This window comes from Ixodes scapularis, unplaced genomic scaffold (genome assembly GCF_016920785.2).
Source record: "Ixodes scapularis isolate PalLabHiFi unplaced genomic scaffold, ASM1692078v2 PGA_scaffold13__105_contigs__length_92229423, whole genome shotgun sequence".
Lineage (NCBI taxonomy): Eukaryota > Metazoa > Arthropoda > Arachnida > Ixodida > Ixodidae > Ixodes > Ixodes scapularis.
This window is the reverse complement of record NW_024609839.1, coordinates 66,269,333-66,281,103: the sequence shown is the minus strand read 5'-3', so window position 1 is coordinate 66,281,103 and position 11,771 is coordinate 66,269,333. Positions and strand designations below refer to the sequence as shown.

The 11,771-nt window shown below is 49.1% G+C and overlaps 1 protein-coding gene across 1 annotated transcript; it reads left to right on the top strand.

Annotated features, from left to right (window-relative positions):
- Positions 1-321: 321 nt before the first annotated feature.
- LOC120848054 lies at positions 322-5,158 on the top strand. The gene is made up of 3 exons (XM_042289662.1): positions 322-506; positions 1,649-2,246; positions 5,048-5,158. The coding sequence occupies exons 1-3, from the start codon at positions 322-324 to the stop codon at positions 5,156-5,158; spliced, it is 894 nt and encodes a 297-aa protein (XP_042145596.1).
- The last annotated feature ends 6,613 nt before the right edge of the window (positions 5,159-11,771 follow it).

The window sequence follows — 11,771 nt, the reverse complement described above, 5'->3', positions numbered from 1 at the left end:
CTGCTGGCGGCTGCCGAGCGGACGACCAAGGTGATTCCGGAAGAAGCGGACGTGGCCGCTGCGGATAGCCGACTCTTACACTTATGGGAGGCTAAGGCTAGTCTGCAGAAGCGGCAGCGTACGCAACGTAACAATCGGAACCTTCGAAGAAAGATCGCTGAACTCAGCAGAACGATCGAGACGTACGCTGACCAGGTTACGCGTCAACAGTGACAGGATACCTGCGAAGGGTTCGACGGTCAGCCCAATGTACCCAAAACTTGGAACATACTGCGGCACCTACTGGATCCGGACGGTTGTAAGACGGCTCAGCGTAGCAAGATGTGCGAGATCATTCGAAGTCACAAGGGTGACGAGGACGACCTAGTAGAGGAGATCCGTAAGCGATATATTGGTGACAACCCGCCGAGAACACCCACGACATACGGCGGTGCAGACAACGAGGTGCTAGATGCGGACATTTCTGAGTTTGAAGTTGCCGAGACACTGTGCAACTTGAAGACCAAGTCTGCTCCGGGACCGGACGGTGTCACCAACAAGATGCTGCGGAACCTGAGCAACGAAGCCATAACCGGCATCACAAAGTACATCAACGAGTGCTGGAGACAAGGCCAGTTACCACGGCAGTGGAAAACGGCCAAAGTGGTCCTGATCCCGAAACCAGGCAAGAAGCCTCAGCTCGATGCTCTGCGCCCAATCTTGCTCACGTCCTGCGTGGGCAAGATAATGGAGCACGTCGTTCTACGGAGAATCAACGACTTCATGGAGAGGAACCAATTGTTCCCTCACACCATGGTTGGATTCCGGCCACACTTGTCTGCCCAAGACGTGATGCTGAGGCTCAAGCACCAAATCATAGATGGCGAAAAAAGCTCTCATCTCGACACTAGGGTGATCCTGGGCCTCGACCTTACGAAGGCCTTTGACACTATCAGGCATGATGCGGTCCTTGAGAACCTGGAGAAGCTGGGCGTAGGGCGACGCACGTTCAACTACATTCAAGACTTCCTCAGCGATCGGACGGCGCAAATCTCCATCGGTGGCGTCACGTCCGACGACATCAATCTAGGCGGGCGAGGCACACCTCAGGGCTCGGTCCTGTCGCCATATCTATTTAACGTGGCGATGATTGAGTTGCCTGCGAAGCTCAGCAAGATCGAGGGGCTGCACCACAGTATATACGCAGATGACATCACGCTCTGGATGACCGGCGGCTGTGACGGGTTCATCCAAGACACGCTACAAGAAGCGATACGGACGATTGAGGAGTACGTCACTCCGAGCGGCCTAACTTGCTCTCCACAAAAGTCGGAGCTCCTCCTCCTCAAACCTGTTCGGTCCCGCCAGCTGCCGTCGGACATCGCGCTCTACTCGCAAGGACTGCGTATCCCGTCGGTGAAGAGCATTCGCATCCTAGGTCTGCGGGTCCAGGCGGATGGCAACAACTACGAGATAATCGAATCGCTCAAGGCGTCGACTTACCAGATCACCCGGCTTATTTCACGCATCTCAGGCCGTCACTTCGGAATGAGGGAAGGAAATCTTGTACGCCTCGTCCGCGCCGTTTCGTCGTGAGCCGGCTGGCATACGTCCTTCCCTTCCTACGGCTCGGGGTGGCGGAGAAAGCCAAACTTGACTGCTTGATTAGGAAGGCCTACAAGCGAGCACTTGGCATCCCGGATTCTACGTCAAACGAAAAGCTGGCGGCGCTGGGCCTACATAACACCGTGGAAGAGATCGTCGAGGCGCAACGGACGTCTCAGCTCGAACGGCTAACAAAGAGCGCGACCGGGCGTCACATTCTCGAAAACCTGGGCATCCGCTACGAAAGACAAACGGGCGAGAAAATAGACGTGCCGAGACGGGTCCGGGAGAAGCTTACCATCCCAAACCTGCCACGTCACATGCACCCCGTGCACCATGTGGAGCGACGAACGGCGAGAGCCAAGGCCCTTCGAAGACTACTAGAGAAGGAAGAGGGCGTCTACTACACGGACGCTGCGAGGTACGACAGGGATGCCATGGCCGCAGCCGTGGTTGACAATCAAGGGAAGATCATTGCGAGCTGCAGTGTCCGGACGACAGAACCGGAGGTAGCCGAGGAAGTGGCCATCGCTCTGGCACTCAAGCTGCAAGACGCTAAAATCATTGTCAGCGATTCACAGATGGCGATTCGCCAATACGCCAAGGGACGGATCTCGCCGCTTACGCTTCGAGTACTAGGTGATCCTGAAAAGACTGCGAAGGTGAAGCTGATCTGGACTCCAGCACACTCGTCGCTCCCCGGCAACGAGGAGGCTCACGACGCGGCCCGAGGTCTCACTCGCCGGGCCGGAGCAACGTCGGACCCCTCCATCGAATCGTCGACGGGGGGCGACAGACTGGTTACGTTCCGAGACATCCTCGATCATTACACCGGCGAAAGGATGCGCTACCCTCCGGCGCATCCCTCGCTGGACAAAAGACAAGCGGTAGCTTGGCGGCGACTACAGACAGGCACCTACCATAGTCCTGCCCAGCTCAGCCGATGGTATCCGGATCGCTACAAGGGAGACTGCCAGCTATGTGGTGCAAGAGCGACTCTTCGCCACATTATTTGGGAATGCAGCCGGCTCGACCGCAAAGCCCAGCCACTACTAAAAAAGATCACCAACCAAGAGAGCTGGGAAGCTCTTCTTCTCTGCACCGACCTTGAGGTGCAGGAACAAGTCGTCCGACTGGCCGAGGACGCCGCTGGAGTCCAAGGGATTCTGGCCGCCGCCTAAGGGGTGATGGGGAGGGGACTCCTAGATGGGCCTCTGACCAATCGCTTAGTCTTTCTGGGCGCAATTAAAGGTTGCCTGCTGCTGCTGCTGGAAACGTTGAGCAGTTTAGTTTCCCCGCTGACGTGAGCTGTCGTGACGACGTCATATAACACGTTACGTCGTGCCAAGGTTGCATGACCTAAACACCGACCCAGTTTCCCCGCTAAATTTAGTGGGAAAATTTGACGTCACGTGTCACGCCACAATCCAATTTCTCGGCTAAATTTAGCGGAGAAATCGACGTCACGCGACCTAAACGCCTATCCAGTTTCTCTGCCAAGGGGGAAACCGACGTCACGTGACCTGATGTCACGTGACCAATAAAATAATTCACCGCGTCCTCAAAATTTAGTAGAAAACAAAATAGGCGTTTTATTTGTGTGGTACACATTCTGCGCTTAATGGTCTATGTCAGCATGATCGAGGTTTCGGTATTTCTTTACAGTGTGTCGTTCCTTGTCAAATAACCGGGTCTTTGGGTGTGTCAGGGCTTCGCATTCAATTCCACTCTGATTTCTTTTTTTTTTTTCTTTTTTTTGCGTTTTGTTTGGAATCGCGTAAATAAACTATCCATTTAAACTCAGTAAAGCTGCGCTCACTCTGCTCATAGAAAAAAAAAAAAAGCTGTCTGCAAATTGTTTGAAGCGTGTTTCTTATCTTTTTTTATACTTATGCTAGGTGGCACAAGCTGCCGCCCGTTACAAAGGGTATAGCCATTAGCATTCATCCATCCATCCATATTCATAAGGCGGTCTTTTCACATTGCCTATGCAAAAACTGCCTGCAGACACGTTCCATGCGCACATATGAATAAAGCAAACGCAATTCGAGGATGCCCGACGCGTAGTCCGCAGATATAATTCTCTCATCATGTCCGCATTCCGTGTCTTCTTTGTATCAGGCACGAGGAGTGTGACTATATATGACGGTTGCCCTGCAATACTGGGAGTCTGGATGAGGGAATGGTACTCCAAATGTATGCGGTCAACTCGCTCGCATCTGTTTAAGCTCAGTCTGTAGATTTATTAGTGCCGCTGAAAGCTTAAGGGGACACAGCCCCTTGGAAGGGTAAACGTTTGAACCCTGCGTTAAAATTAATGAAATATTGTAACGTAGAAAATAAGGTCGTACCCCGCACACTCCACCACTTTTGTAACGAAGAAAATTAAGGACCTCTCTTCTTCGTTGATGAAACGATTACTAAGGTTAACAAATACAACTGTTTATTTCAGGAATACGAGATAAAATCTTTACAACAGATATGGCCAATTCGTCAATAAATGTTGGGGGAATAATCCTAACCTCTGGCGACTTCCCCTGCCGTCCTCCTAGACCGCACTTTCAGCGGGTGCCCCGACCACAGCCGAACTCGACAAACAAGGATCCACACAAAGGCGGGCGAGCCGAACTCCTCCACAGCCGTAAGGGGTCCCAAGTTTGCGAGTTAGCGGGCGGAAGACTCCACAGCCGAAGGGGGTCGGACGTGCAGGTTGGCCTCCAGAGGCAGGGAGATGTCCAAGTCCTGGTATCCGGGGGCCAAGCGCCTTACGGCCCCTCGGTGGCCGCTTATATTGGGTTCAGCAGCATTCTGGGGTCCTCCAGTCCACCAATCAGAAAGTTTGAGAAGGACCAATCAAGAGGGGTTTCCTTAGAGCCAATCAAAGGCTCGGAACCTAAAGCAAATACGAACATTCCAAAAACAAGCGCACATACGAGACATAACACATTCCAAACGAAGCTCACAAGGGCAGCCATAAACAACAGAAAGCACATTCGTAGGCACAGAAGTTATACATACGCAAAGCAAAACCACCTCCGAAGTAGAGATCCCAAACGCAAACATACACAAGACAAAACGTTTCCAACACGGGGTTCTGTGAACTAAGTGTAGCGTTACAGCGTTCACGTTCGTCCCCATTCGGGGCCCCCCGACTCCGGTGGAATCCATGAGCCGTCCCGTGTAGACGGAACGAAATCTCGGAGAAGTCAAAAACATAAAGTGAAGCTAGACGAAATACTCGCGCGAGCAAAACTTCGCGACACCTTCCCATTACGGAAAAAGAGTGACCCCACTCTTGAAATGCACATACAAAATTTTTAACTTCTCCATCGTGAGATAAGCGGGCACACATTGTCTTAAACGTAAAACTTAACGTCAATCTGCTACTTCAACAAAACGCTACTTCGTTTACCACATACATGACATCAGAAATACACAAAAAACTTACGTGTCTTTTAAACAGAATTCACAAAAAAACTATCTGGGTAAAGGTAACAACAAACATCTTCACAAGGTCATGCACATGGTCATTCGAAAACTTGTCAAGCCGCAGTCCATCATGTCGTCGCTTTAGACAGTTCTTCAAAATTCCAAATGGTAAATGAGATTTTTTCATAAACAGTAGTCACTTCCATCGACGTTCAGAAAACACGTTTTCCGGTGATAATTTCTTAGTAGATTGCATGAGATGCTGTAGTTGTCGGAAGTCTGAATAACTATGTCACCTGTCGCGCCCTTGATAAACTCCAGCTCTTATTGAGAATTCTGCCCTTTCTCGCGTGAAGCAAAACATCGGGGTGGTCCGCCGTAAGTACCTGACTGAACCGAATCCACCAACAAAATAACTCGCACACAAGGAGCAGTATTCGAGAGCTCTCACTGTTGTCATTGCCCAAAACAAAGCCACTTATATTGGCTTGAAAATCGAACTCGTTACTTTGACGGCTCATACGTCCCTCCATCCTTTCTCAAGTATACTCAACATCGGGGCAGTCCGCCGTATTGAACATGACTGGACTTGGTCCCACCGACAAGGAGAGCCACCAGAGTAGAAGGAGAATTTGCGCAATTACCGAGCCCATCCAGAGAGTCCGCGCAGTATTTAACCATGGCTACGGCTTCTGGGGGCCCGAGGCGCTATAAAACAAAAGGCAATGACCAGAATACATTGTCGAGCTCAACTCTCTTTTCTATCTACACAGCAAATACGTTCCTGAGTTTGACACTTTCTTCTATATACACAACAAGGGCAACGCATCAGCGACAAAATACAAGTTATTTTGAGTCGAGGAAGTTAGAACGAAGGCGGGATTTTCAAGCGACGACAGAGTTCGAAAGTTCGAGGTCGTATTAGTCGAAGAGGCACTCGGTACTTTTTGCAGTGTTTTTGAAGCGAGCACGGTGCTTCACAAGGAACGGATGGCAGTTTTGTAGTGGACGAGCAGTTCTTACTTGAATTTGAGGAGGAGTTTCTGGGAGAGTACCGAGAGTTCCGGAAAGCACCACACAGGCGAGAATTGCCAGAGTGAGAAGACCGACGGGGGTGGTCATGATGGATTTACCCTGGGATGTCTCGGCGTCTCAGATGCCACGGTGAGTCCGGACGCAGCGAGGAAGTTGTTCTTGCCTCTGGATCAGGGTCCTAGGGTGATCTCGATGACGTCTTGGCATTTTGTAGCTTGAGGCACGAGCCATTTGGCGACTGTAGCAATCGGTCGTACCCTGCACACTCCACCACTTTTGTAACGAAGAGAATTTAAAGGACTCCTCTTCTTCGTTGATTAAAGATGCTGATATTAACAAATACAACAGTTTATTTAGTGGATAGGATATAAAATCTTTTACAACAGATATGGCCAATTCGTCAATAAATGTTGGGGGAATAATCCTAACCTCTGGCGACTTCCCCTGCCGTCCTCCTAGACCGCACTTTCAGCGGGTGCCCCGACCACAGCCGAACTCGACAAACAAGGATCCACACAAAGGCGGGCGAGCCGAACTCCTCCACAGCCGTAAGGGGTCCCAAGTTTGCGAGTTAGCGGGCGGAAGACTCCACAGCCGAAGGGGGTCGGACGTGCAGGTTGGCCTCCAGAGGCAGGGAGATGTCCAAGTCCTGGTATCCGGGGGCCAAGCGCCTTACGGCCCCTCGGTGGCCGCTTATATTGGGTTCAGCAGCATTCTGGGGTCCTCCAGTCCACCAATCAGAAAGTTTGAGAAGGACCAATCAAGAGGGGTTTCCTTAGAGCCAATCAAAGGCTCGGAACCTAAAGCAAATACGAACATTCCAAAAACAAGCGCACATACGAGACATAACACATTCCAAACGAAGCTCACAAGGGCAGCCATAAACAACAGAAAGCACATTCGTAGGCACAGAAGTTATACATACGCAAAGCAAAACCACCTCCGAAGTAGAGATCCCAAACGCAAACATACACAAGACAAAACGTTTCCAACACGGGGTTCTGTGAACTAAGTGTAGCGTTACAGCGTTCACGTTCGTCCCCATTCGGGGCCCCCCGACTCCGGTGGAATCCATGAGCCGTCCCGTGTAGACGGAACGAAATCTCGGAGAAGTCAAAAACATAAAGTGAAGCTAGACGAAATACTCGCGCGAGCAAAACTTCGCGACAATATACAGGGTAGGCTAGCAACATTTTGAGGTCTGTCGGTTAGATGGGAAGGAAATTGGAGCTGCTTCTATCAGCAACACGCCTACATTGTTTAGTTTGTCTATCGTCGGAAAACTATCCCATTATTCAAGATTTTTATTCGCTAGATATGTAGCAGAATGCCTAGGGGTTGCGGCTGTGAAAGTATTTTTTTTTTGTGAAAAGTCCTTTATTTCTATAAATGTTTTCTTCTGCAAAATTGGTCAACTTTTTGGTCTTCTGTGTCTTCAACAAAATGTCAACATTTTTTTTTAATAAAAACCATTCGTATATTGACCAAAAATATTCATAGCCACATTCCTTATTATATTTCCGACAGGAAAAGCGAAAACGAGCCTTGCCTGTATTTCCATTATTAAACGATAAATTGACTAAAATAGAATAATACCAAAACGTGGAACGGAGAAAAATGCATTCAAAGTGCTCCATACCCTACCTTCTCTTTAGCATCGGTCGACATAAAATAATTTATAATGAATTAACTATGCTGCGTAAACTAATTAAACGTGTTGGAAATAGTCGCTAGATGCTGGTGGATGTAAATATGTCATTTTTCAAAATCAACTTCTTTTGCAGAAATTTGTTTTCTGGGTAGTGTCCCCCCTTATGAAACGCAGGGGGCGTGGCTTATAATGATGCTCCTGCTTTGTGATTAGTTCTTTAGCGTATCGGCCGATTCCGCAGTCTGATTGGCTGAGCAGTGAATTCGGGGGGGGGGGGGGGGGGGGGGGGGATACAAAATCGGGAACAAACGACGACGGCTGAGATCATAGCTCCGTACCAGTACTCTTGTACTAATACTCTCTAAAAATAAAAAAAATAAAAATGATAATGGTGTGGCAACTTCGATAACAATTATCATCTAAGTGCCTATAATATGTACATGCTACTGACGGCCTTTCGATGACTGGTGAAGGAAGAATTTGAAGACGGTCACCGAGGCGGAGCTTGAACATTTTAGAGTATTAGTTCGCTGTGATGCTGTTGGACGTCAGTGTAAATATAATTATAAGCGTCTATGCGCTACGCGTTTGAGGGCGTCATATAAATCCTTGGAACGCTCGGCTTCGACACTCCCCAGGCAGCTCATAACAATATGTGGCGAATATTTATCGGGAGTTTCACTCAACAAAGCGCTTCGTACAGCGTCCCTTGGCAACCATCTAAACTAAAAAAAAAAAAAAATACTGACATCTACCGATGACGAATAGGTGCTAGCTTTGACCCGCCATTAGCATACTAAAATTTAGGTTGACATTTGAGATACTAGATGCCACTGAACTTCTCAAAGGGTTAATTGTGGACGGAGCGCATTCAGCGAGTGCCCAGACGCAAATCGTAATCTGGCTCGAAGACGCAAAGACGCCCAGAGACAATAGAGTGTTTTAGTAGATCGTTCAGTCACTCCCGCTGCGCTATCAGCTAGCCGCTACGACCTCCGCTATGTGTAGCGTAGCGGAACCGCCATTTTAAGTTTTAGTAGAACGTTCGCAACCCGCTACGGATTGCAGCGTTACGAGAGCTAACGCAACGCCACTAGCGGCTCTTTCGGACACTAAAGCTCGCGTAAAACAAATTTGTAAAGCAAATCTCCACAATTGTTTTTATTAACGTCGTTTTCTTAATATAATATTTTGTTATTAATTGAATAACGTGCTAATCGTTGCTTCTTTTGTAAGTAAATAACTATTATGCTTGTAATTGAATACAACTGACGGCCAGGCTGTCCAAGCCAAGCCGATATGAGTCAAAAAACCCAAAGCCACCGAGAAAAATCTTCAAAAATAAATTCCAACAACCGTAGCTCTTCTGTTGTGTCATTTTTCAGAAAATGAAACACCAAAGAAATCCCTCATATCCGCTGCTCGCTCGCTTCCTTGGTCGGTTTTGTCCTCACGACAAAGCGGTCGAACAGGAGGCCGCACCCTTCGCTCACAACACCACAGACTGCAAAGCTTTTTTCTTTTTTTTTCCGTGGCCGTATTTAGGATGTTTGCCATAAATTGCTACCTGTTGCAGTCGTGGAACGGCTTTGTCGCGGGTACTTCTCGCAGCAGCAAGATATAATACACCCATCAGAACCACAATCGCGAAGCGCACAGACCGGACAGGCGCGGCGTGGCGGCCATCTTGAATTGCGTCCCTCGCTGGCTCTCCTTTATCTCGCCAAGACTCACCAAGACCGCTAAGCACCCTGAAGAAAACGCCGCAGCTGCGCATGCGCGCCGCCAGCCTTATCTGCATAGTTCAAGGTCTTGTGGCGGATTACGGAGCCCTATCCGGGTGCTTAGCGGGCTGCGGAAACGGTCCACTACAATTCCCCAATGCCATCGGCGCGCCGGCGCAGTAGCGGCTGCTTCGTTGCAAAGTGCTTAGCGGAGGGGGAAACGCGGTCTACGAAAACTCCCTATTTTGGTCTGATAGCCTCCGCAACTCCGCAATATTTCCGCTAGCAGCGCGCATGCGCAGTAGCGTCGTCGCTCTAGCGTATAGCGTGGTGTGTAAACGTGTGTAGATGCTGCCCGCTTTTGGGTAGCATCTACACACATCCTGAATCTTCTTCACCGTCAACTGGGGCATAATAGGTAAGAAAAAAAAACGGGAAACGTTGAAATGCAAACGCCACAAGCGGGAGAAGGATAAGAAAAACACACATACACACACACACTCAGAGTCTCATGTTTGCTCATAATTGATTTCCCTCGTGAAATACAACCCAGGCTTGAAATTCCGCTAACGTATATATAGCTCTCTCGCTGAGAGGCAAAGCATTTGTTTCCTCTATCTGTGCACCTTTGTTTCCTTACCACGGAGGAAAAACAAAGCTAATGATGCCACCACCACTGCGTTGCGATTCCCGGATTTCTCGCCTTATATTATTCACACTCCCGGGCACAGTACTGTGATTATTATTTTTCTGCCTCGGAAATAAGGCGCAAGTGCCTCCACCCCTCCGTTTATCACTCTGCCTTTTCGCATTGTCTAATGAGACAAAAGAAGCGAGATGCGGTAACTATTCTTCGTTCCCCTGAACAGCGCGGGGGGAAGCTACCGGTCTCGCCGGACCAATTAACCGCCTCCGTTTCATCCCCGGACCCCGCTTTCTGGGCGTCGATGTGGGGTGGGTAGCGTGATTACGTGGTGAAATATGGACGCACGACTCGTACAACGAGCACGTAGCTTCTACGGCGCCGTCAACTTAGGGGCGAATCCCGCGTACATATGCAACCGCGTGGCGCAAACGTTCTATTAGGTTTTCCTCGAAGCAATGATATGTTCGGAGGCCGCAGCGGGAACCAGCTAATGAAACCTAATGAAAGCCGCAGCGGATAAAAAAGAAAAAAAAAAAAGGAAAAAACAATGAAAACTTTAATTGTATGGAAGTCGGAACACACGACGGTCATTAAACTATACGGAAACGAAGAAAACGTCTGAGAAAGCTGGAGCAGCTTTCGGGAACAATCGTAGAGAGGAGCGCTTAAGATTACACATTCCCATCTGTAACTCCGTAATAAAAAAAAAAAAAAACTGGCAATCTTGGGTTTGTTTTTTACGGAAGCATTGAAGGGGCGGCAATAAAAACAAGAAATAATGGTCTACTCATTTAGGAAAAGTGGATGCACGTAATGAAAACTAAGTTTCCCTCTTAAGCTCACAAGCAGAAGAAGAAAAGAAAAAAAACGACAGGGCGTCGAATTTCCGACAGACTGCCGTGATGTGCGTCACAATGGAGGGATTAAGTGTGGAGCTCTGCCGCTGATTCATCATACGAAAGACAAAGTGTTCTCGAGACACGATAACGGAACTATCTACGGATGCGCCGGCAGTGTTTTCCAAGCACGCTTGTTTCATACATAAATTTTAAAAGCGCTAACAAAGACGAGGACAAAAAAGAAAAGCGAACAGGACGAGCGCTTTTAAGCGCTCGTCCTGTTCGCCTTCCTTTTTTTTTCCTCGTCTTCGTTAGCGCTTTTAAATTTTATGTCATGAACCAACTCGCCCGCTTTGCCACCTTAGTTTCATGCATGCTTGGGAACACGTCTGCCAACAGTTCAGCACTATCAAGGTAACAAGGCCATCAGGTAAGGAAGAAACGAGCGTCAGGCAGACGATAGGCCCTTCAGTATACGCACTGCGCATGCGCCACCGCAGAAAACTCGCACATGCGCAGTTCGTACCGGAAAACCCATAGTACCCTATCGAATGCGCAAACGCGGTTCCCTAAAACTCCCTATACCGTCTGCAGAGGGAGTTCCGGCATAAAGCACGAGAGGACGCGAGCGTCGCCATGTCGCCGCGGCGTCCCAGCTTTTGCTGTCGAAGCTTCCGCGGACTGTCCAGCTGAAGATCGACCTGGAAAAGAACAGGCGTATGCCACATCCACCGCGATGCGGTGCTACGCCGCCAGGGTCGCGGCCTGCGACAGCTTGACGCTTTTTATGGCGCCATCAGGCGAAATACGAGACACTACTTCTCTTTGTTGCGCTAAACACACCAGTCGGATGCGCGTTCCAG

Bases quoted from the DNA above. Each gene is read 5' to 3' on its own strand.
- LOC120848054 (XM_042289662.1), top strand. From the start codon at position 322: ATGTGCGAGATCATTCGAAGTCACAAGGGTGACGAGGACGACCTAGTA. The intron at 507-1,648 runs GTCTGCTCCGGG...CTGCTTGATTAG, and splicing joins CTGTGCAACTTGAAGACCAA to GAAGGCCTACAAGCGAGCAC. The intron at 2,247-5,047 runs GTGAAGCTGATC...TCTTTTAAACAG, and splicing joins ATCCTGAAAAGACTGCGAAG to AATTCACAAAAAAACTATCT.